Raw genomic sequence first — 23976 nt, forward strand, 5'->3', positions numbered from 1 at the left:
CTTAAATATCTAATAAATTTTAAGTCTACAAAAATTATTGCCCTTTTTCGTCGCTAGAAGTATTATAAGATAATAAATATAATTATTGCGATTTTCTCGTTTATTATAACTTTTCTATATAACTTAAATGCAGGTCAATCATTTTTGGCCAATGAGCTTTGTGACATTATACAAATTTCTATAAAAACTTTTTACATTATTGTTTAAATTAAAAGCCTAGTAGCTGAAATCTCTTAAAACTTAAGTAAAAAATAAAATTAAACTGTCATAGCGAAACGTAATTTTCACTGTCATTGTCATACATCTCATTGTCAATGTGAAAAGGATCAAAGTTCTATTGATATTTTATAAGAAAATGAAACATTAATTACTGCGGCCTTGTTTCCGACTGATATTGGATAGTATCGCGTTATTCATGTTAGTGTCGTCTTTTATTTTACACGAATATAACGTCTTTAACACCATTAACTCTGGTCACATAACTGTAAAAATTGTAACTTTACTTTCATTTTTCGTGTCTGTCTCGGATGGTTTTAAGTACACTTGCACATTTCTTGCATTAATTTGATTCGGGTTTCCCGTACATTCAATTACTTATTCACATTTAAGTGCTTATTGTTTCTAAAATGTCTAAAACTCTGTGGATTACGATCTGTGTGCCTCTTTACGCAATTTTGTAAGTTGTTTTTTTATTTTTTTTATTGAAATCTATGAACGTAATGTATTTTTACAATTTTAACCACGAAGTTGGAATGATTTCTGAACTTCCTGTCTTTTTAATTTGTTAATATTATATTTGTTTTATCAATAATTTATTCGCAGATATCAGACAGTCCAACTAAAATAATGACATTCACATAGGATTCACGTATTTTATATTCAAGAATACTGTCTTTCTTTTATACAATTTTTTTTATAATATAATGTACATGAAATAGATTTACATATTAAAACTTATATATTACAGATGAAGACACATTTAAACATAAATTTAAAAGTAACAATGGAACATAAAAATCTTTATCTATTTGCTGACCAAACTGCTTTTTATTATATGCAAATGAATATGTATATATCACATACACCAAAATTAAATTTAATTCTGAAATGGCTGTACGGATTTTGACGGGTTTATAATTGTAGGTAGCAGACGCAATAAGTAGTAATGTAGGCTACATTTGTTTTGGAAACCTTGAAAAAAAAACTATAAATTATTTTTTTTCCAGGCACAGCTAGTAGACACTTTTAAAGTCTGTTCAATAATTCTTTAGACATTATTTGAATGTGTTTTTGTGATAGTGTTTTGTACCTGATTAAAAATTATAATTGTTTTAACCAAGCTTTTATTGGCATTTTAGAGCATGCTCATTATTTCTGATGGGTGTGGAGATAAATATAGGTTTACTATATGATGCAACTCATTGTCTTTAGTTGAGTAGGAAATAGTCTTCAATACATACATGAACATTTATTATGTTTTAATTTGTTAGTACCAATTTGTATCTGATTTGGACATCTCAGTTTTTAAACTTGGTGACCTTCTGTATGATGGAATATATAATGTAATAAACCAAGTCCATTGAGACCACGTCCATAGTTACTGTAAAAAGTTCTAGGCTAAGTTTTGTACCAACTCATATCAAATAAAGCGGGTTTATGCAGCAAACAGTGTTTGTCAATGACTTGTTTATTGTATTAAAATATCTTTTTGTTTCATATCACTTAAAAATCATACCACATAGATTCACTAGACTCTCTTATGCATATTCATTCAATAAAATATCTACCGTTACACACTATATTTTGTATATTGCATTTTATATTATTTTTATCTACAAAAAATGTACTGAAGTCCCATTAATCAATGTAAATGATCAACTTTATATACAAAACACTTAAAAATATATAAAAATAGGTTTTAAAACAACATAAAATGTGTATAAATAATTATGTTTATATCATCTCTTTATAAAATCAGACGAGACCCACAATACTGCACATTAAGTATTTTGCTTAGTCGTATTTTGTTAAGTAGTTTGTGTAGTCAATGATTCTTTATATTTTCTATCTGATAATCAGATACAGCAGGTGTTCAGCTAGTAATGAATTGTATTGTTTACTTTGCTGTTTATTAAAAAGTCCAGTTAAAAAATATGTAAACCAACACAGCTTCTTATTACTGTTAATGTTACGTATAATATGATCCACTCAGAAATTTTACAAATTTGTTATTCTGTGAGATATATTCTATATAATATTGGGATCAAAATTTTTAATTTATTCTTCCAAATCAAACTTTCAACTCTTTTAAAGTTATCAACAACCAATAAAACCCATATTTGCTTATGTTCCTTTCAGTCCTTAAAACACTTGGAATAGTCTCAGTATAATTTCTTAAGACCTTCATTGATTTAGTTTATCTCCATAATTTGGTCAAAACAGCATTGGTCTTTTAAGTTTGCTGAATATATGGAAATCACATGAAGCAATATATGTTAAGTCTTTGGTTCCTCTTTCCAAAAAAATTTAGTAATTTTGACACCAATCAAGATGATTGACAAAATTAAAACATTTGACAAAAACATATGTAACTTGGAGATAACTAAACCTTTTAACAACATGCTTGGCAAATGTGTTTCCAACCTAGGAATAAAAAATTACCTCACTTCCTAATAAGGAGTTTTAAAATTTCACTTTTCTTTTTTAATCACAATGGTATATCACAATTTTACCCTCATTAGCAATATAGGTTATATTTCATCCAAGACCATGGTGTGCTAATTGAGACCAATTTAAGCTGGAGTCTTTAAAATAAGCTATGTCGCCTGATAGGTGACCAGCATTTCATTGTATCCAGCATTCTCTTTATTACTTGAAGAATTTCTTTCTGATCAAGACCAAGACTTGTTTTGTCTCAGAGAGCTGGTTTCCGCAACAAAGCAGCAGGCCAAAAAGAGAATTTGTATGCAGTCTCTTATCTTTATGCTACTTTGTTCTGAATGCAGATTTCAAACAATGAGACCATGTTCCCAATAATTGCATTTGAATCATTTTTATATTTCAGATATACAGTCATGTCTGCTTCTCAATCTGATCTCAAATGGTTGCTAGCATTTGCAAGCAGAGAAAATTGTGCATTTTAATATCTCTATTCCTTACCTCCAACTCTCCCCACTTAACCACATCCTTTCAATTCGGTAATTCATACCATATAACAAATCTTTACTTGTACATATATTATATGTTACATATATTTTATGTATACATAAATACCCTTCAACTTTAGTATGTGTTATTAGAGAATATTTATAACAGGAGTATTTTTATTATGTATATATAATAAATAGTATTTTATTTGTATATATTACTCTTTTTGGAATTTCGACTTTTACACCCCACCATTTGGCAGATAGAGAATGTCAATAAGGCATTAAGTTCACCAATGGGTGAACTGCATCCAAATGTTTTTATACACACTAAACATGCAATGGCATGTTTAATGGCATGGTTAATGGCATGGTTAATGGCATGAGGTACTCCCGCTGTAGAAAACTGACACTTGCAATTGTTAGTCTCAGGTTCTATTCCTGGGATAAAATCTTAAATTATTCACACTTTGTGCAATAATTATATGGGATTGCCACTTCACACTTGTTTGATAAGGATGGGCACCGATGTCCTAATTGTACCTATTGCCACTCCATCCTATGCCTTATCTTGGCTGAAACTACAACAGGTATTATATTCACCCAGAAAGCCATAAAAACATGTAGAAAAAATAACACAAATACAATTATTATATTATAACAATCACAATGTATATACAAGTTTTACTGATTTATTTTTTATGTTGGATATATGTAGTGTATATTACTTTGAATCATCAACTCAAAAGTAACATATTGACATCAGATATAAAGATCATATAAGTAATGAGACTTGTAAAAAGAACTTACTTTAACAACTGTCTTGTTAGTTATGAGTCAAGATTATGTGGAATTAATTATGGTATATTACTGTAAATAGCCTCTGAGGTAATTAAAAAGCATTCCCTTCGAGTTGTTTTCCGTATTTTTATGTTATACTGAGTGTTTGCATAAATATATTTTTGAGCTAGGATATTATAGAGGTGGCTTAAATGCGATACTAATATATAAATATATAAACTGATTCATTGTATTCTCTACCCGTGTATTATATAAGCAGGTATATTTTTTTTTTAATTCAAATTTACACATAATGCTTTACTAAAGTGTTTTCCATAGTTAGCTAACAAATTAACCTTAGGCAAATATGTCTCTTTATGACTCTAATCTAGATTTAGATCATCTTTTATGAGGGAAAAGTGAAAATTTTTATGATGGTTGCAATTTGAAAAATTTGGTTTGTGGTTATTGAAGGGTTTTCCTAATAATGTGTCAACACCATGACATCTATATAAAATTAGATTGTGATTGCATTATGTATGGTTTAAAAAGAGACATACAGGTGATTCATTTTGGAGTAAAAGTGTTAAAGGCTTGGTATATCAGATAGTGCTTAGCTGTAACATGTTTGAACTCAAAGAGGTTATATATACTGAAATTACTTACTTCAAAACAGACATCTGCTTATTTATATATATTATATATAAAATAAATGTGTCTGTCTGTATGTATTCGTAAAGATTCAAACACTATACATATAATCGCCGTGAAAAATTGATATGAACAGGTATATCCCTGGGAAAGTTTTTGACAAATTGTTTTTTTTATCAGTTTGTTTGAAATATCAAATCTGCCTTTTTGTTCAGATTTTAATTAGATGCGTATGACGACAACGCCTTATCAGGTACATAAGGTATTGTTATAAAAAAAAATCTTTGCTTTATACATCTGTTGTGTTGCCCAGGTCGTTGACTATTTGTTAATAGGAAAAAAAATAATGACAGATAAACGCAATATCTGTGGCAATAACTTTTTATCAACGATGATTGATAATAGATGTAAAATTTATAAAGGAGTGAATGTGTAGTTTGTCAGACAAAAATTTTAATATTTTTTTACACCTGTCATCAACTACTCTAAATATCAGGGATAACCAAAGATTTTAGAATGAGAACCAAAGAGTTTAAGAATTTTAGATTGTCCGGGACATATTTTTTTAATTTGACATTTTTCGCGAGCCGTAAATAAATAGGTATTTAAAATTTATGTAAAAAAGTTATTAACTTTATTGACAGAATATAAATAAAAGAACATATAAAAGTATATAATTTGGTGAATAATTTGTGACAGCACTTCTGTTATTTTTTTCAGACGCTAGTTAGTTAATACTGGCCAGTGCTAAATTTTTACATCAATATTTTTTTTAAAATTTTAAAGACAAACGCAAAAATTAAAAGACAGCTTACATTTATCGAATGTCACAAATAATCCTATAAAAGGCCACGTGTGGTTAACGATACATATGTTGGCTACCCCTGATATATGTAATACAAGATGAGATTCTTACACAATATACTTTTATTACGTCATAAGATAAAAAAGATTTTACTACTATCCCACGCAATTATTTAACTATTTTCCCAATGAAAAATTAGTACCGTAACGGAGAAAAAAATTGAAACAATAGTAATGTATTCATAGTTTTGCGTTTAGCACAAATTTGGTCGAATAATTGATTTTTATACTAGGTGATTATTTATAAGTATAAATGTTTTAAGGAGTAAAGAGTGTAGTTTATTTGCCAACTAAAAGGTATAAAGCTTTTCGACCATTCGGATAAATGACGTTACTTTTATAAATGCTAATAACTTCTAGCAGTACAAAGTCTCCGGGAACAGATAGTAAAGAATAATTAATTTTAATACTTAGTACTCTGAAAAGAAAAACATTTGGATGGATCGCATCCAAATCAATTTGTTTTTTTTTTTATTTATATGTGTATTATAAGTTATTTATTATAAGTATATATGCTATATACATGTGTATGCTTGCATATATTTATATATATATATATATATATATATATATATATATATGTTTTGTTCAGTTTACCTACCATTTATTTATACTTCTACTGTTTTTATACTCTGGTTGTCTGTAAGAGATTGCTTCGTGTGATTAGACCGCCCATTGTACTCTTTTGTTCATTATTATGAAATTATTTAAATGTATCCTAGCGTGTACAATAAAGAATATTACTAAATAAATAATCCACATTTGCACTACGATATTTGTTATTTTTGAAACTATTGATTGTGGCGTAGGGTGTACCGTTTATTAATTTTATGCTTTTACATATCCAATAAATCACCCTGTATAGATTTTAAGATGATGCCAGAAAAACGACACTACGCTTTTGCTGCGTCGCGAAACAAATGTTCTAATTACTGCAAGGTTGTTATCAGGAAGACTTTATATCAATTTAATTAGACTACAGAAGATGTACTGCATATGCCCATTTATTAAGGATATGGATTCTGATGAGAGAATGCTCCCACTTTTTCTTGAAAATACGAGGCATATTTCGATATTTTCCAATTTTTACATATAGATGGCGACCACGTGGCTGAATACACGCCTGCACTTGTCAAAATCAGGTCCAAACCTTTCTCAATATCCCAGTAGCAAAAGCAATACCCACCGCCAAAGACCGGCTCTGATTACGTAAGATACGCGATAAATTTACGAAGGTTCACGAACAACGACGCAACCAGGAGTTCTATTCCACAAACAAAGGCGTTCATGAACAAATTATATAAGTCGTCACACATTATTTGAAGCAGTAGTAACATTAGACATGCAATAATAACCAGAATCGAAGTTTGACCCTCTCGGGCGGGCGTCCTGCAGTGGGAACTGTAAAAACATAACACGCAAATCTCAAGTTTTTTTTATGTGTCAAGTGTCTCCGAGATCATGACACTCCAGACTGTCTTCATTCAAATAAGTCACTTCCTCCAGCTTCCGTCCTTTGTCAGTCAAAAGTCCACACGGCAAATTATCAAGGCTGCCAAGGGCAATTAAGTCTCGCCTGCCATCACCGTACTTTGCAACAGTCTGGGAAGCTCCAGATTCACCATCGACATCTAATACGTCGCATACCTATTCTACTGTATACAAGAGTCGGTCATCTTAACATCAATTATTGCGCCGGGCATAGAAGAAAGATGTGTTGAGTTGTATAAAACTTAAACTAAACTAGTTAACAGTCTATTGATGTCAGTCCAGAACACGAACTTAGTAACAGCCCAGATTAAGATACTCTCCCGGAGGTTCTTGCGCTAGGTCACAGAGCGCCAGCTCGAGAGATCTAACAGTATGGCTTCATCCCTATCTGGTAATTAAAGTAATATCTTATTTAACGATTCATGACTCCTGGGGGAACCCTCAGAGCTTTGATGTATACGTGTTGTTTACAAACTTAAAAATAACATACGTAACGACATAACGCCGTAATATATTTTGATGTACATTTCGCTGTATAGATGACACGAAAGGGACTTTAAAAAGTTTGAAGATAGTGGGCAGGCCACATAGTGTAGGACATATGGCTGTTGATGCCTTAAAGTTCAGGAATGGAGACCACGGGTCGGCAAGTGCAACAGAACGTCCAAGGTGGACAGATGGCGTTGTTAAGGAAGACGCTGAATGAAGACCGTTTTAATTCAGTGATATTGGAAGTTTTTTGAAATTTGGGGGAGATCTATGTATATATGAAGGGGCTTCATAATTTTGTCCATTCGTTCCAGGGTGCTATTCCTGGGTGCGTCCCTGACAGCCGGGTTCATCGTACTCCAAGTTGCCGTCGTGCCTCTTATATTTAAATACTCAAAGGCCTTTCGACGTCATCTTATATTCGCTAATTTTGGTGAGTGTTATTGTATTGCTTATAATTTTAACTTACTTTGGGTATGTGAAATTGAGAGTACTTTAATGACCACGAAATCACCACAGGGTTCAAATGCAGGACAATCCAAGTTCATACTGTCCTAGATAAAAGTCAAAGTCTTTTAATACACCAATACCTCACTTTGCGTCGTGGTTACGTTTCAAAACAAAACGCGACGCAAATTGAAACGCCGCAAAGTGAATTAAGATTTTCTATAGCAAACCATGTAAAGATCGAAGATACGTTCCAGAGTCACGAAAATACTACTTTTTTAAATGGAAATTGAACAAAGTAAACATTTACAAAACAAAAATAATATATCTTTGTCAATAAATAAATTGAAATAATAATTATCTTTTCTGTAACCAGAAACAACACGTAAAAATTTATATAAACTTATTATTCTCTTTTTTTTAAAAAAAAGACACAACACACCACATTACAACACACTACGTAATTGAAACTGAACTCTAAAATTAGTAAAACAAAGTGAATATAAAACTGTATTAAAATTGCGTTGATTTTTAGTTAGAAAGGGAACTCCCAAGGTTTGATGGCATGGCGCCATTAGAAATAAAAGTTTTGCCATCTTTTAGAAAAAAAGAAAATTTAAAAAAAAATTAGAGACTCGAACCCAAAACAACGTGTCTTCGAAAATCTAACGACGCACAGTGAAAATTAGTACTAATTAAGCAGCGACGCAACTTCGAAAAAAACGTAAAACGAAACGACGCAAAGCGAGGTATTGGTGTACCACTGTAAGAAGACGAGGCCGAAAATATCCAGTCATTGGAATAGGAGTCATGACCCTTCTGTAAAGGTCCGAAAATTAAACATACAAGTTCTAAACTATTTCTGGGTTCAGTCTATCTTGGTCACTGTTTGTCTTCATGTTTAAATATGGTGTATTATGTAAGAAAGGGACCAATATTTAGCCACTTCCACACATGCAGTGGTAGTCGTGCAACAAAGTGCACCGCCCGCCAGCCCACTGATAAATGCGTATGCGGCAAACAATGCGAATTACACAACTACCACCGTTAAATCACTCAAAACGTGTTTCACCCTTCCACGGGGCATCTTCAGGAGTTATGTTACATCGATTAGTGCCAAACACAGAGTGGGCATGTGCGGAAGTGGCTAAATATTGGTCCTTTTCTTATTTAGGATGAACTTCCGCAAAATAACGCCTGATTCCATTAAATATGGTGTATTAAGGTCAAATGAGATTAATGGCATAGGCTTATGAAGTCCAGACAAGGTGGACAGATAGTCCAAAGACACAGCGCACGCCGCTTCCAGCCCGTCCTATTGGAAATATATGGCTTTGGCCTATGTCCAGTATTGGATGGCCTATGTTTGAAACAATGATGTTATACTCATGCGAGTGACGGTGAGGGACCGTCTGTACAGGTATTTGTTCTTTGATGGCGTGGAAAATGAAATCCAGGTGTGATTGAGGTGGTATGCATATCTATAGTGACTCGTTACAAATCTTTTGACCCAACAATGATAGTATCTCTCTCTCATTACATCTTAACCCTTAATAGCCTGATTTACGAAAGTCATTTTTTTTAAATATTACTGTGTTTGTTTGAGGGTCTAGATGAAGGGAAAAATAGTTTTTTTTTATTTCGTTGGAAAGAATATTATACAACAGTAAAATACGTACAGCCAACCTATAAAAAAAAAACTAATAGTAATGTGAACATTCGGTTTAAAAGATTGGTATCAAAATTGAAACTCTAGGTTATTAAGGGTTAATGTTAGCGTTCGAATTAAAATTAAAAATAAAAGACGTTCGAAATTTAAATCGAATGCATATTAACAATTTGTTCTATCAATTTGATTTGACGTCCAACAAGGTGGACATATGATCTTGTTAAAGTTGTCCCTATGGTAAATCTGGAAGGAAGGCCGATGTCCAGCTGTGGACTTATGTAACGCTGATGTGATGATGACGAACTGTTCTTTTGTTATTAAGATTTTAAATCGGAGTTTCCCAAACTTGCCATGTTTTTCCGTGTTGGGTAGACCCCCTACTTACCTGATATTGATTTCCTTTAAATTTCTAACTGTAGTGAAGTTTAGTGTTAAAAACTTAAAGTAAAAACACATGTTAATTTATACATTTATTAATTGAATTTAAATTAAAACTACTCAAAATAAAATTTTGTATCTGTTATGTAAAATATACGTAATATTAAATAAACATAATTTTTTACTTCATAGGTACTTTTATAAATAATGTAAATATTTTGATATTATAAGATAGTATGATGTAAGTAAATAGGTATCAGTGTATGTGTTGAGATCCACTATCGTGGACCCCCATTTTCATTTCATGGACCCCCAAATTTTCGTACGTTGACCCCTTGCAGGTTGTCATAGACCCCTAGGGGTCGATATAGACCACTTTGGGAATCACTGTTTTAAATCAATAAATTATAACATGGTGATTGATGTAAAATATGTTTTAAATGTTCCTTTTTCTATTGGACTACGACAGGCCAATCATTTTTTTTAAATATTTGACATTTTAATAACTAAGGTAACGGAAAAATTGTTATCTAGAAATAGACCCGCAACAGTGTGATAATTAATCTATGATTAAAAATTAAACGGTCAGTGGCCTCTAAATGATCGATAAAATAGTTTGTAGTTGTTGTTGTGGTTACAGATGATAAATAAATAGTTTCAAGTGATAATATTGGACCTCACGGATTCGTTTGTTTTTTGTCATTTATCGTTATTTCTATCTATATAGATAAGAACGGATTAATGATATCGAGCGGTTTTTAGTCATCGCAGAATACCGGGAAAATTAAAGCAAAGGCTAAAAATAATTTAAAAAATGGGTTTGTACACACAAACTTAAAAATGGAATATAAGAAAGTAAAAGCTAGGAAATTGTTTTAAAAAAGTGTATAGTACACTTTTACACACACATTTGAAAATGGAATATATACAAGCGAAGACAACAAAATTATTTAAAAATAGTGTATGGTACACACAAATCTGAAAATGGAATATGTAAAAACAAAGATTAAGAAATATTTTTAAAAATAGTGTATGGTACACACAAATTTAAAAATGGAATATATAATATTAAACAGTGCCGGTGTCAGGATATAGCGTACGCAGTAATCTTTTAAATAGAACAATGTATTGTACATAAGTAATTAAAATTGATATACAAGGTCTCTCTAGCCTCATAGGCAAGCTCTCAATTGTTCAGAGTAATGGAGAAAGCTGTACTTGAGATTTTTCTATGGGATTAGATCAGGATTTAAACAAAAATATCAGGCTACATATAAGGGCCTTTAGATTTTGGAGTTAAGACCACAAATGTACACCGCAGTGTGGGACCTCCACAGAACAGACAGACGATATTTAGGTCGCCTCATTGTTAAGCCTAAAGCTTTAAAATTTTTAATAAAATCGCATCTGTTCTAAATAATAACTGTGCAAATCAAGAAATTAAAACTATACATAAAACAGTATTGATTATCATATTGATATGTTATCATGCAGTGTTCGTTATGTATATAATTGGACGGAGCAAAGTTCAAACTTAATTTGTATTATTTACAACACAATTAAAATAGTTTTAGATTTAGTGTTAGATAAATATTTGCTATAGGTAATATAAACTTTAATGGTCAGCGTTATTGTAATAGCTGGAAGGCATAACGGAAAATTATTGCAAATGTAAATTTTTTTTAATGACCCCCGCTATTGGGGGCCTCTCGTACCCCTATTTATGGTGGGACAGTGACTTTATTTGCAATTTAATTTTTCACATGATTTTTTATTTTCTCTCTCTTTTATATTTTACTTTCTCTTTCGGTTTATTATCTATCTTTCATGCTACATTTCTACTTTCTTACCCTTTTGCTCTGTTCATCTATTATTCTTTCCTCTTTTCTTTTTACATTTTTATTTTACATTTTTTCTTATTTTCTTTAATACATATGTCACATTTGAGTTTTATTTTATCACATTTTATCACATTTCTTATTGTGTATTTGGATTTTTATTTTTTTGTACAACGTTTTTAACTATTTTCTTGCAACAAGCGAGGAATTCTTTCCTAGTTTCTTTTTCGCCTATCAGGGAGTCTATTGTCTCCTCCCTGATTTTAACGCCAGATGCAAATGTAAATACAGCCTTGGTCAATCATCAAAGAGTAAATATCAAGATTCTTGTCAGGTTCTTCTACATAGAATCAACATCTAAAACCTGGCGGAAGCCTGTCGTCGTTTCACCTCATATACACTCACTGCAACTCCTAGGTTTTCCCCTAAGATATTTTTGGGGAGATATACCATAATCGCCTCTGGGCAGGCGGGTTGGCGATTGTAGTGTGGTATTAGGTACGTAGAGGACGTTGCTATTCATCATATAAATATAAACATAGTGAGCAGTGAAAATGATATATTTGTCACGAATTGTGAATTATATAAAATTGTACCTCGGGAATCGAATCCTCGACCTACAAATGTTAGTGCAGTGGCGTACCTAGAACTTATGCCGCCCGGGGCGATCTACAGTTTGCCGCCCTTTCTATTATAAGTCAATCAAATAATGGTTTTTATAAATTAATAAACAAATAAATAATTAACACATAAATAAATTATTAAGTTATTTAATCAATATTAATAATACACAGAGTAATTTTTTTAGACATATTTGTATGCACTCGTAAATATATTTCTATAATATCTACTCTTCTAGCTTTCATACTAGAAAAATCGTGTATAATGCTCTCAAAATTTATATTATTTGTAATTACTTGTTCTATTGACAATATTGCAAGATTTTGTAGTCTTCTTAATTGACTCATTGTAGAACGAAGATAATTTTTTATCAACTTCAATTTTGAGAAGCTTCTTTCGCAACTTGCGACACTGATTGAAATTGTTAAAAAAATTCTTAACAAAATTATAATGTTGGGAACAGAATTTTCCAACCTATACTGCTGAATAAATTTTAGCAGATCAAGAGGGCCCTTCTCCCCGTTTTTCTAATGTTTTGCCTCTTTTTTTAGTGAAGGTACGGCCATAAAAACCTGGATCCTTTTTCTTTCAATATGGAACTGTTCTTTATCAATGTAAATCAAGTCATTTATTTGACATTTAAATTCTTCATTTAGTAGGTTACACGGTATTATAAACGAATATTTATTTACAAGGCCATGCAACTGATCGAAGCGTTCTTTTATTTCCTTTAAAATTCTGTCCATAGATGAAAACATTTCTCTTTGTACTTCTTCTTCTAAAGATAGCCCCACGTCTTCTCTATTTTCCCCACTCATATTTTTTCTCCTTCTAACTCGACGCTCAGTCGATATCTACAACTCTTCACAAATTATTTTGGCTGCTATCATGTTTCATATCATCATATCATGCGTTTTGTACCAGCATATTTCTTTGTTCCATGAAATGTGTTTGCAAAGAATTTAGTTTTATATGGCATTGGTGGACATTTAACCCTTAAATGCCGGTATTTTTGAGCGTCCATAATTTCCAAAAGGACGGGTTACCATAAATTAAGGTAACATAGAAAAGAATTGAGTAATATTTCAGCATCTGATCTCGTTTTACTATTTTCTTCTTCTAATAATCATAGTTATCATTTATTATTCAAGAAAGAAAATAAATATGAAATGAATAGGTTGCTTTTTAAAACTATAAGTAAATATAAAAAATGCCGCCCCTAGGTAAGTGCCGCCCGGTGCGGACCGCACCCACCGCCCCCCCTAGGTCCGCCACTGTGTTAGTGTAGTGCAAGTGTTCACATAACTGGTCAGTGTAAATGATAATTTTTAAAAAAAGTACCTAAGAATTTTTAAATCATCTTTTTTATTTACTACGTAATATGCATATGATATTGTTAAAGAAAAAAAAGTGTGGTCATAAAAACACACAAGTTGAATGTCCGCTGTTAAAAAACGTGTGGACGCACTAGTAAAGTCTTGCCAGTAAGAGGCTACACGTGTGAAACTGGAAAAATTATTAAACAAATTTTTTCAGTTTCGCACACTGACTTGGTGAAAGAAAAGGGGTGATAATACGTTTTTCGGAAATCAGAGAGAATAGAATAATGTTACAAAACATAAGTTACAGAACCCTCTTAACAATAAACACGGAACCCTAGGATCTAGAATTGCCGTGAACACGCGTCACTTTGAAGTTATTTATAGATTTTTGTTTACGGTTCTCGAAAATTCTTTTCAAGTACTGTCTCGAACTTACTAGAACCTTCTCTGTAGTACAGGCGTCCCTCGTATAACACGGTACTTGTAAAACACGGTTTCGATATTACACGGTACAAGAATTGAGATTAATATAACACGGTTTCGATATTACACGGTAAAACACGGTTTTGAAATACATAACACGATTTTGAAAAATATGCATTGGAAATTTGAATTTTTTTTTCCGTTCAATAAGGGGAATACCCCAAATTTATTGCTACAAAAAATATCTCATTTCGTTTTGAGAAGTGAAAGTACATATGCGTTTTGTCCTTTGTAAATGAAGTTGATAAAGTTTTAGCTTGCTTTCTTTTTAACATTTTAGAAAGTAAAGTAAAAAGTGATAAAAAGTACATAGTAAAAAAGCAAACTTTGAATGAGGAAGAACTAATTGAACTACTAAATAACTCCAACTTCGATTACCCCGATGATTCGGAAAACATTTGTAATATTACAACGGTTCCTCATTTAAATTTAATTGATCTGGAAGAAGGAATAGCTTTAGCTAAAAAATTGGAAAAATTTTTCGTTGAAAAAGATCCTTCAGTTGTACGTAGCGGAAAATTTAAAAGAGAATTGAATAGTTCTTTAGCTCCTTATAGAGAAATTCTGAAAGAATTGCAAGATCGAAATAGGCAGGTAGTTGCTACTACGTCAGATAACCTTTGTCATGATGGAGAAATAACTAGTGAAGAGGAGTTTCAACCAACCTGGAGAAAAAAAAGTAGATTAGCTGTAATTTCTGATGAGAGTGATGATGAAAATTAATTTTGTAATCGTAATAAGCTGTTTCTACTTGTTTTATAATATGTAATTATAATTATTAGTCTTTGAATATATTTTTTGTTGTATTTTTTAATTTTTGTATTTCATCATAAAATTGAATTTCATTTATTTTTCTTAATAAAAACTTGAAGGTACGGAAGGGAACGAAATTTCAGCTATCATAAAATTTTACACCTTAAGATTTGGTTTCGATATAACACGGTACACATTGCCTTTATTTATATTATTTCAAGGTTTCGTATAACACGGTTTCGATATAACACAAGACAAGGTCTCGATACTACACGGTATACCTTGTTTCGAATAACACGGTTTCGATATAGCACGGTACGAATTAACCGTGTTATACGAGGGACGCCTGTATAAATAGGTGTACTCTCCATGTAGACAGTTCAGTGTTGTTTTTCGAGTTACAAGATTAATATCTACGATTAGTGATACAAAGTGACTATTTGGTAAGTTATTTGGACAGTGATTCCTTGAGCTATTCGAAAGCGAAGCTCGGACTAAGCGAAAGTATACTTTGCGTTAAAGTAGGGTGACCATATGATTTGTGAATAAAGGATTTCTTGTGAACAAGTGGTGTTTTTTTCAGAACCCACAGTACTTAACAATAATATTGCTTGGAAATCTGACATTTCTAGGTTAATTTATCGACATAATTTTAACTATTATACGAAGTAAGAAAAGGACCAATATTTAGCCACTTCCGCACATGCATTAGTGCCAAACACAGAGTACGAGAGTAGAGCACTAATCGGTGTAACATAACTCCTGAAGATGCCCCGTGGAGGGGTGAAACACGTGTTGAGTGATTTAACGGTGGCAGTTGTGTGATTCGCATTGTTTGCCGCATGCGCATTTATCAGCGGGCTGGCGGGCGGTGCACTTTGTTGCACGACTACCACTGCATGTGCGGAAGTGGCTAAATATTGGTCCTTTTCTTACTTAGGATGGATTTCCGCGAGGTAACGCCTGATTCCATTAAAAACTAGTATACGTATATATACATATTTAAATATACATTGTATCAATGTTTTAATATTTGCAAAAGTGTTTATCAAGGATTATTCGAATAAATAAATATGTATTTTATTGTTTTCACTTGACCGATGTAATATGTTCTGCATTTTTAGAAGCTCATTAACAGATTTCAACAGTACGGTCACTTCATGGATATTTTACCTTTTGTTTCAGTACAATGGCCTCTAGGTATAGACTACGAGGATGTATCTTCGAACGGTATAGAGGGAGGCAGAAATATCAGCTTGGATTACCATTCGAAAATAGACAAGTGTCCAGTTAGTATTGGTGAGTTATTTAACTGAATATTAAAGTTATTCTTCATCAGAAAACTCTGCGAGTCCATATATGTTAGTTCAATGCGAATAGACACGTTGTGATTATGACAGTTCAATGTAGAAATCTAGATATATACTAGCTGATGAACGTTGTTTTGCCAAAAAAACTAGTTTTTTATTAACAAATAAAAAATATGGGTTGATCGTAGAAGGGTGAAAATTTAGGGTTATATGTATTTTTGTATGTTGTATCATAATAAAATAAAAACCAAAAAAATTGTCTAAAAAAAATTAGGGGTGGACCACCCTTATCACTTAGGGGTATGGAAAATAGATAGTAGCTGATTCTCAGACCTACTGAATACGCATATAAAATTTGGTAAAAGTCGGTCAAGCCGTTTCTATAGAAAAACTGATTGATTTTTACCGCATTTAAAATTTTGTGTACTTTAATGCAATTATATGATAACGACGGTAAATATATTGTTAATTAGAAATAAAAAATTGTTAAAAATGTTGTCGTGTGAATTGAACTTGATAAAGCGACATTACTTTCCTGTCCCTAGCTTTTACTTCTGTTTCGATTATTGCTACCTTTGTCTCTATTTTCAGCACTTCTGCTTCAACACGCTAGACTTCGGTCTCCACTTTTTGTACTTCCACTTCTACTTTCTCTTGATATACAGAGACGATATCGCTATTACCATTTACATTCTCTTCCTGAGTTTCTTCAATCTTGTACAAGTATCTGTTGTGATGATAATGATCAGATATCACTGTGTGAGTTTTATGCGTAGAAAAATATATTTTCAGGCATCTGGCATATACTGCCAAAGAGCACGTACGAGCATATGAAAGGCAGCTTCGGTAGCAACTGTGATAAGATGCAGCTTCACGCAGCCATGGATCAAGAGCTGGCCAACTCAAAGACCCCTGTGATATTGTACTGTCACGGTAGGTACTGGTTTAACAAACCCAAAAATATTTATTGGTTCCACTAAATAAATCATGAATGTTAGGTTTTTATGTGTCTTTTCAAGTATAGCAAATTTAAACTCAAAAATTCTTTATTCATCATACGATGGATTTACATCTATTTTTTTTGAATGGCCAAATTGGGTGCTTCTCGTACCCCTGTGTTTGGTAAGGACAGGGTCGTTAATTTGTTTTATTGGTTTTTTTCGTTCTTTTTTATTATCTTTCTACTTCTTTCATTCCACAATTTTCTCAGTCATTCTCTTCCGTTCTATTCGCCATACAACCATCGTCAACTACTACATTCTAGGTATCTTTATTTACAATTATCTTTAAATATCTGTTTTATGCAGCTTTACATTCTATTATTTACATATATTTTTCAAAGTTTTTATCTTTTATTCTACTAATTGCAGTAATTTTATTTACAATTTAATTTAATTTCTTTCTTTACTTTAGTACATACTTAGTATTTAATTTCCTATCTGACAATATTTGAACCTATAATTAAGATTTCTTTCAATTGTTATTTTGGCTACCTTCTTACAGTAGTTGAGGAAAAATTTTCTTTTCTTTTCCTCTAACATGATGGGGGCGATGGTCGCCTGCCCCAATCTTTTTGCCTAACCGGCATTCGGAGTCGACTCGGAGTCCTCCGAATGCGGGACAGTGGGCAGCCAGGTGGACTACGGTCTGGATTTACATCTATAATTGACGTCAATATTTTATATGCCCGCAAAATTAAATATATACTACATACAAATACTATTTGATCACTTTATACAGGCTGATTGTAAAAGCACTCTGCTGAAAAATGTGCTATAAATACCCCCTTTAAAACTTTTAATTTAAATTCGTAATAAATCACCTTGTATAAGTTATATAGTTTAATGTATTCATTAAAAAATTAAGATGTCATATTTAATGCAATCAGGCGTTATTTTGCGGAAGTCCATCCTAAATAAGGAAAGGACCAATATTTAGCCACTTCCGCACATGCAGTGGTAGTCGTGCAACAAAGTGCGCCGTCCGCCAGCCCGCTGATAAATGCGTATGCAGACTCTGTATTTAGCACTAATCGATGTAACATAACTCCTGAAGATGCCCCGTGGAGGGGTGAAACACGTGTTGAGTGGTTTAACGGTGGCAGTTGTGTAATTCGCATTGTTTGCCGCATGCGCATGTGCGGAAGTGGCTAAATATTGGTCCTTTTCTTAATTAAGATGACGTATTTCGTTCCATATCATTATCATTATTTCAGCAGTGAAACATCCACTGCTGGGCATATGCCTCGTAGATTTCCAATAGGAACGGTTTGAAGTAGTCTTTTTGCATCTTCCGATGACATTAACAAGTTTATATATCTTGTCCAGGGGCACGATTTCTTACCAGTAGTTTCCTTATGACTTATGTAATTAAGTAGTATTTTATTGTTGTAGGTAATTCCAACTCCCGCGCAGCCTCCCACAGGATACAGCTATACAAGTTCTTTCAGCAAATGGATTTCCACACCATCGCTTTTGACTACAGAGGTAATGTTTTATTTAACTATGTCTGCTAGCATCTCTTTACTAAAGCTTACACATATCGTAAGAACGAATTGCACAAAAATATTACAGATTTCTTTTTTGATCTAATATTCTCTCTTATGTTTAAAAATAGTGAAGAAATTTTAAAATCCAATTTATGAGTGTAACATGGTAAAAAATAGAACAAAGATATGTTATAAAAGTTGTGAAAATTCAAAAATTAAGGAATATTTTTTCTTCTGTGGTCTTGAATATCTATTTATGTGACGCCATCTTAATCAACTAAATCCTTATTTACATAATTGACTTAAATTCTGACTCAATTTATTTTAACTCCCTTGTCTTGACTCATTAAATACTTATTTACACTCTAACTTATTAAATCATGACTTGCTAATTTCTGATTTACTATATTTGACTCCCTTTTTCTTGACACATTAAATCACGATTTACTAAATTATGACGGTTTATATCTCAACTCCTTTATTTTGACTCGTCAAATATTTATTTACTAGTGTAACTTAATTAATAATGACTTACTAAATTCCGACTCAATTTATTTTAACTCCCTTGTCTTGACTGATTAAAGTCTTATTTACTTCTGTAGCTTATTAAATGATGATTCACTAAATTCTTACTCACTATATGTTAACTCATTTGTCTTGACTCATTTAATACCTATTTACTACTGTAACTTATTAAATCATGACTTGCTAATTTCTGATTTACTATATTTGACTCCCTTTTTCTCGACAAATCACGACTTACTAAATTATGACATTTTATATCTTTACTCCTTTATTTTATTTCTAATAGATTCAGGCTTTACCTCGCGGAAGTCCAACCTAACAAGAAAGCGACTAATATATAGCTACTTCCGCTATGCAGCAGTAGTCGTGCAACAAAGTGCACCGCCCGCCAGCCCGCTGATAAATGCGCGTGCGGCAAACAATGCGAAACACAACTACCACCGTTAATACACTCGACATGTGTTTCACCGCTCCACGGGGCATTCTCAGGAGATGTTACACCGACCAGTGCCAACCACCGAGTCATTTAACGATAACTAAATTCTGACTCACTATATTTTTCCCTTGTCTTGACTCATTAAATCTTTATTTACTAGTGTAATTTATTAAACTCTGACTTACTTTACCCCGACTTCCTTTGTATTGACTCATTAAATCCCTACACGCTACTGTAAATTATTGCATCATGACTACAAAATATTAAGGTTTATTATTTTTTAAGCGTAAAATGTAAGTTGTCTTTTTATTTATTGAACTCATTATTTTGCATGCAATTAGTATGAACGGAAATATTAATTTAAAAAGCGATTTCTTCTAGTTATTGGATGGCTAGGTTCCTATAATTTGATAATAGTTCATTTCAGGTTATGGAGACTCCACAAATTTGACTCCAAGCGAAGGCGGCGTGGTGGAAGACTCCCTGATGGTGTACGATTGGTTGAACAGCACCTTGGAGAAAGGAGAGGAGAAACCTCCTGTTTTCGTATGGGGACACTCTTTAGGTATATATGTGATGATAAGCTTAACCAACGACAGATATAAAAGCCTCTTATATTTTATGGCCCCATTCACATCTCTTCAGGTAAATTATGTACAAATGTTACCTTAACGTGCAAATATAATAATTTTTAAATCAATGTGAACGTTCCTTTAATGTTACCGGTGCTTGGATACGGTTTAATGTTTGTCTCACAAGTTCTGTTTTATTCCTCATGATTCATCAGTTCAGATTATCCTACTAAAAGTATAATTCTTTAAGGTAGAACAGGTTCAATACGATTGAACAGTACAAGTTTGATTGATTCGTGAAGATCGAAAGTACAAATAACGTTAAGCTTCTTAACCGAATGCCTCCTTGTCGTACATTCAAGCGCGGACGGTGAAGCCCCTTTTTCGGATGGTGATGGACTTTAGTATCACTCTTCACGGTCTAACAGTACAATTCCAATGTATGATTATATATATATATATATATAATCATTCAATTTATTTTTTATTTCAGGTACGGGAATTTCATCGCATCTTCTCGGAAACCTCAAAGAGCTGTCCACGGAGATTCTAGAGCGTCCGAGTCCTCTGCCGCAGCCGAAGGGTCTGATCTTGGAGTCCCCATTCAACAACATAGCTGATGAAGTGGCCAACCATCCACTTGCAAAGGCAATTAATCTTATAATAACTTATATACATCATTTCAAGCCGGTGCTAGTCTTACGTATCTTCACACGTGAATATAGATATTTTGAATTCTATGTTAGTTTTGGGCCGGAAGGTTTTCGACCCTCGACCCTCAATGATGTCAAGGTCCGAAATTCACTGTATGTATGAAAGACTCTCTATTTGGCATTAATTGGTGCAACATAACTCCTGAAGATGCCCCGTGGATGGGTGAAACACGTGTTGAGTGATTTGACGGTGGCAGTTGTGTAATTCGCATTGTATGCCGCATGCGCATTTATCAGCGGGCTGGCGGGCGGTGCACTGCATTGCACGACTACAACTTCATGTGCGGAAGTTGCTAAATATTAGTCCTTTTCTTACTTAGGATGGACTTCCGCAAGGTAACGTTTGAATTCCATTAAATAGTCACTGTATGCATCATGGCGATTTTTGGGGTAGGCCTATGAGTTATGGTGGGTGTCTGTCTGACATGATGAAGGCGTTCACCGGTGACACAGAGCCACGTTTCAGCTGGTGATATGGCTGCCGCACTTCGAGAGCTCGTTCGTGGAACCGTTCCGCGCAGCCAACGACTGCGAGCACAGCTTCACCTCGGACACGCACCTGCGGCGCGCTCGCTCGCTGCCAGTCCTCATCCTGCACGCCAAGGACGACGTTATAGTTCCCTTCCTTGTCGGCTATAAGGTACACACACACATTCATCACAATGCTTTTGCATCTATTTACAATCATACTGTACATGTTTGATTTACCATGTAATTTTTTTTTTAATATACAGTTGTACAAGTCGATACTGGAGTCCAGGTCTGAGGGAGACGCGGCGGTGAAGCTTCACGTGTATGAGAAGAAGGAAAATCTTGGCCACAAGTGGATTTGCAATGCTGCAGACCTCTCTGAGGTGGTTGGGTGAGTTTTAAACTAAACAGATCAACAAGGTTCAGAGAACAAGAAGGTTCACACTTCATTCGAATTAACAATTCAGGGAATCATTCTCGATTTTTTATGGCCCCGCTATTGGGGATCTCTCGTTCCACCCCTCTTTATTTGGGAACGGGGATTTTATTTTACTTCATTAATTTTTTCTTTCCTGTTTTTCTTTCATACATCACATGATCTGTCTTTCCGTTCTTCCACTCCACAATTTTATCTATCTTTCTCTTTTATTCTATTCCATTCATTCATCTTCAATCACTGCAGTTAGCTCTAGTTTATTTACAATATATCACTGATTTTATTTAAAATTTTTCATTTTTACATATGTGTACCAGTTTGTTTAATAACACAGTTACAATTTTTTACTTCTACATTTTAATTCTATTAAGAAAAAAAATCAATTTCGGTTTAAGACACGACAAGTAAAAGTAACCATATCATTGAACTCAACCGTTGCCCACGAAAATTCAATTTTGATGCAACCTTTTTTGATTCCATTAAATGATTATGACATGTGTCAATATTTTGACATGTGTCAATATTTTGACATCTGTCATATTTGTCATTGAATATGTAGCGTTCACGTTCCATATTGCTGGCCAGTACAACCACAATACTTTTTTTTTAATCATTCACACGCGTCGAATTTAAATTCGAACGCCGATTTAAATTCGGACACCATCAGTGATGTAGTCTCTGCCGTTGCATGCATATGAATACGCCTTCTTCAATCAATCTGGGCCATCATATTTCTCGCCAATAAAAGTTACGCTTGCATGAAAATAACTAGCATTTCTATGAATATCTTGTAAATTCTGCCTGATTATAGTCGCTTAATACGACAATAGTGAGGAATATTTATTATATTTTCAAAGGTAAAGGTGTCTCTATGTAAAAACACGTTACAAAAGACTGGCTTAAATACAGTATGATTAGTTACAGGCGTAAAAGCTTTGAAGAGATCAATATATAGCTCATATAAAAGACAAGCTTTTATATCTACTTTCAATGATTCTGTATAAAGTGATCGCTCTGAAATATGTTACATTAATATTTTTTTTTTCTATTGTAATGCAACTGGCCAATAATTTCTGTTAGTACAGAGTATATATGGACATATTGTAAACATTAATTAATTTGAATATGTAGGAATACGAAAGTGATATATTATTTATGATACCATTAAATTTTTATATGGTCTACCATACGTAGACCAGTAGACGCGGCATAGGTGGAGGTAATGAGGGATTAGGTAGATTGATAACATAGTTAAAATATCGCTAAATACAGCGCAGGACCAACCGTCAAGAAGCAAATTAGCTGTAAAGAATCATACTGTATATATGCGTCATTGGTAACCGTAACCGATCATCCTGTATGTGTTATAGCGTATATAAATAATTTATCTTAATGACATAACCATTTCTTTATTGCTAATTGTATGTTTGTCGCATATTTATATAGATATTTTTTTTTACAATTTGTATATTTCAGAGAATTCGTAAAAAATCATCGCTGATGGAAAATAAGGCTTCGCTTTAGAATTTCGAGTGTGGAGCACGCAGAGCAACGATGACGTCACGCTTTATGACACTATTTATTTAATTTATCTTTATTAAGTTTAATAAACTGTTTCACAAAAATTGTGTTTTTTATTTTTAAAGGAAGTATATATGGTCGATGAATGTCTTATTGGAACCATAATCATTATTTCATCTGTAGGGTATCCACATCTGGACATGGGCCACCCATTAGATATCCAATAGGACTGGGTGAAAGTGTGTTCCAACCACTTTTATTATATCTTCTACTATTTATCTTGTACTAACTCATGGGCTTACCAACTCTTCATTAGATCAAAAATACTTCGTCCAAATATCATGATATTTTCAGATATAAGAAACCTCGAGGAGAGGGCCCATGTTGGGCGCCAGTTGTACCCTCCCGTAAAAACGGAACACAGTATACACGAAACAACTTAGATTATCGTCTGTGTAGTTTTATTCGTTAAAATAGTACGTTAGGGAACCTTCAAGACTTTGAATCCACTGTTGGACATAGGCCTCTCTCATTTCTAAAAGGCCCGGTAGAAATCGGCCAGCATCCAGGAT

General features: G+C 33.1%; 1 protein-coding gene across 1 annotated transcript; it reads left to right on the plus strand.

Annotated features, from left to right (window-relative positions):
- The first annotated feature begins 315 nt into the window (after positions 1-315).
- On the plus strand, positions 316-23495 carry LOC137924984 (lysophosphatidylserine lipase ABHD12-like). Its single transcript, XM_068768412.1, has 10 exons — positions 316-676; positions 7736-7854; positions 16118-16231; positions 17035-17175; positions 18636-18728; positions 20119-20256; positions 20757-20911; positions 21443-21616; positions 21711-21838; positions 23360-23495. The coding sequence occupies exons 1-10, from the start codon at positions 627-629 to the stop codon at positions 23382-23384; spliced, it is 1137 nt and encodes a 378-aa protein (XP_068624513.1). The 5' UTR covers positions 316-626; the 3' UTR covers positions 23385-23495.
- The last annotated feature ends 481 nt before the right edge of the window (positions 23496-23976 follow it).

This window comes from Battus philenor, unplaced genomic scaffold (assembly GCF_028537555.1).
Source record: "Battus philenor isolate CCGP_79_NKW_IND1 unplaced genomic scaffold, ilBatPhil1.0.hap1 SCAF_25, whole genome shotgun sequence".
NCBI classification, from domain to species: domain Eukaryota; kingdom Metazoa; phylum Arthropoda; class Insecta; order Lepidoptera; family Papilionidae; genus Battus; species Battus philenor.

Excerpts from the sequence above, each read along its gene's own strand:
- LOC137924984 (XM_068768412.1), top strand. The coding sequence starts at position 627 with ATGTCTAAAACTCTGTGGATTACGATCTGTGTGCCTCTTTACGCAATT. Across the intron at positions 20,257-20,756 it reads CGTATGGGGACACTCTTTAG|GTACGGGAATTTCATCGCAT; the intron begins GTATATATGTGA and ends TTTTTATTTCAG. Across the intron at positions 21,839-23,359 it reads GACCTCTCTGAGGTGGTTGG|AGAATTCGTAAAAAATCATC; the intron begins GTGAGTTTTAAA and ends TGTATATTTCAG.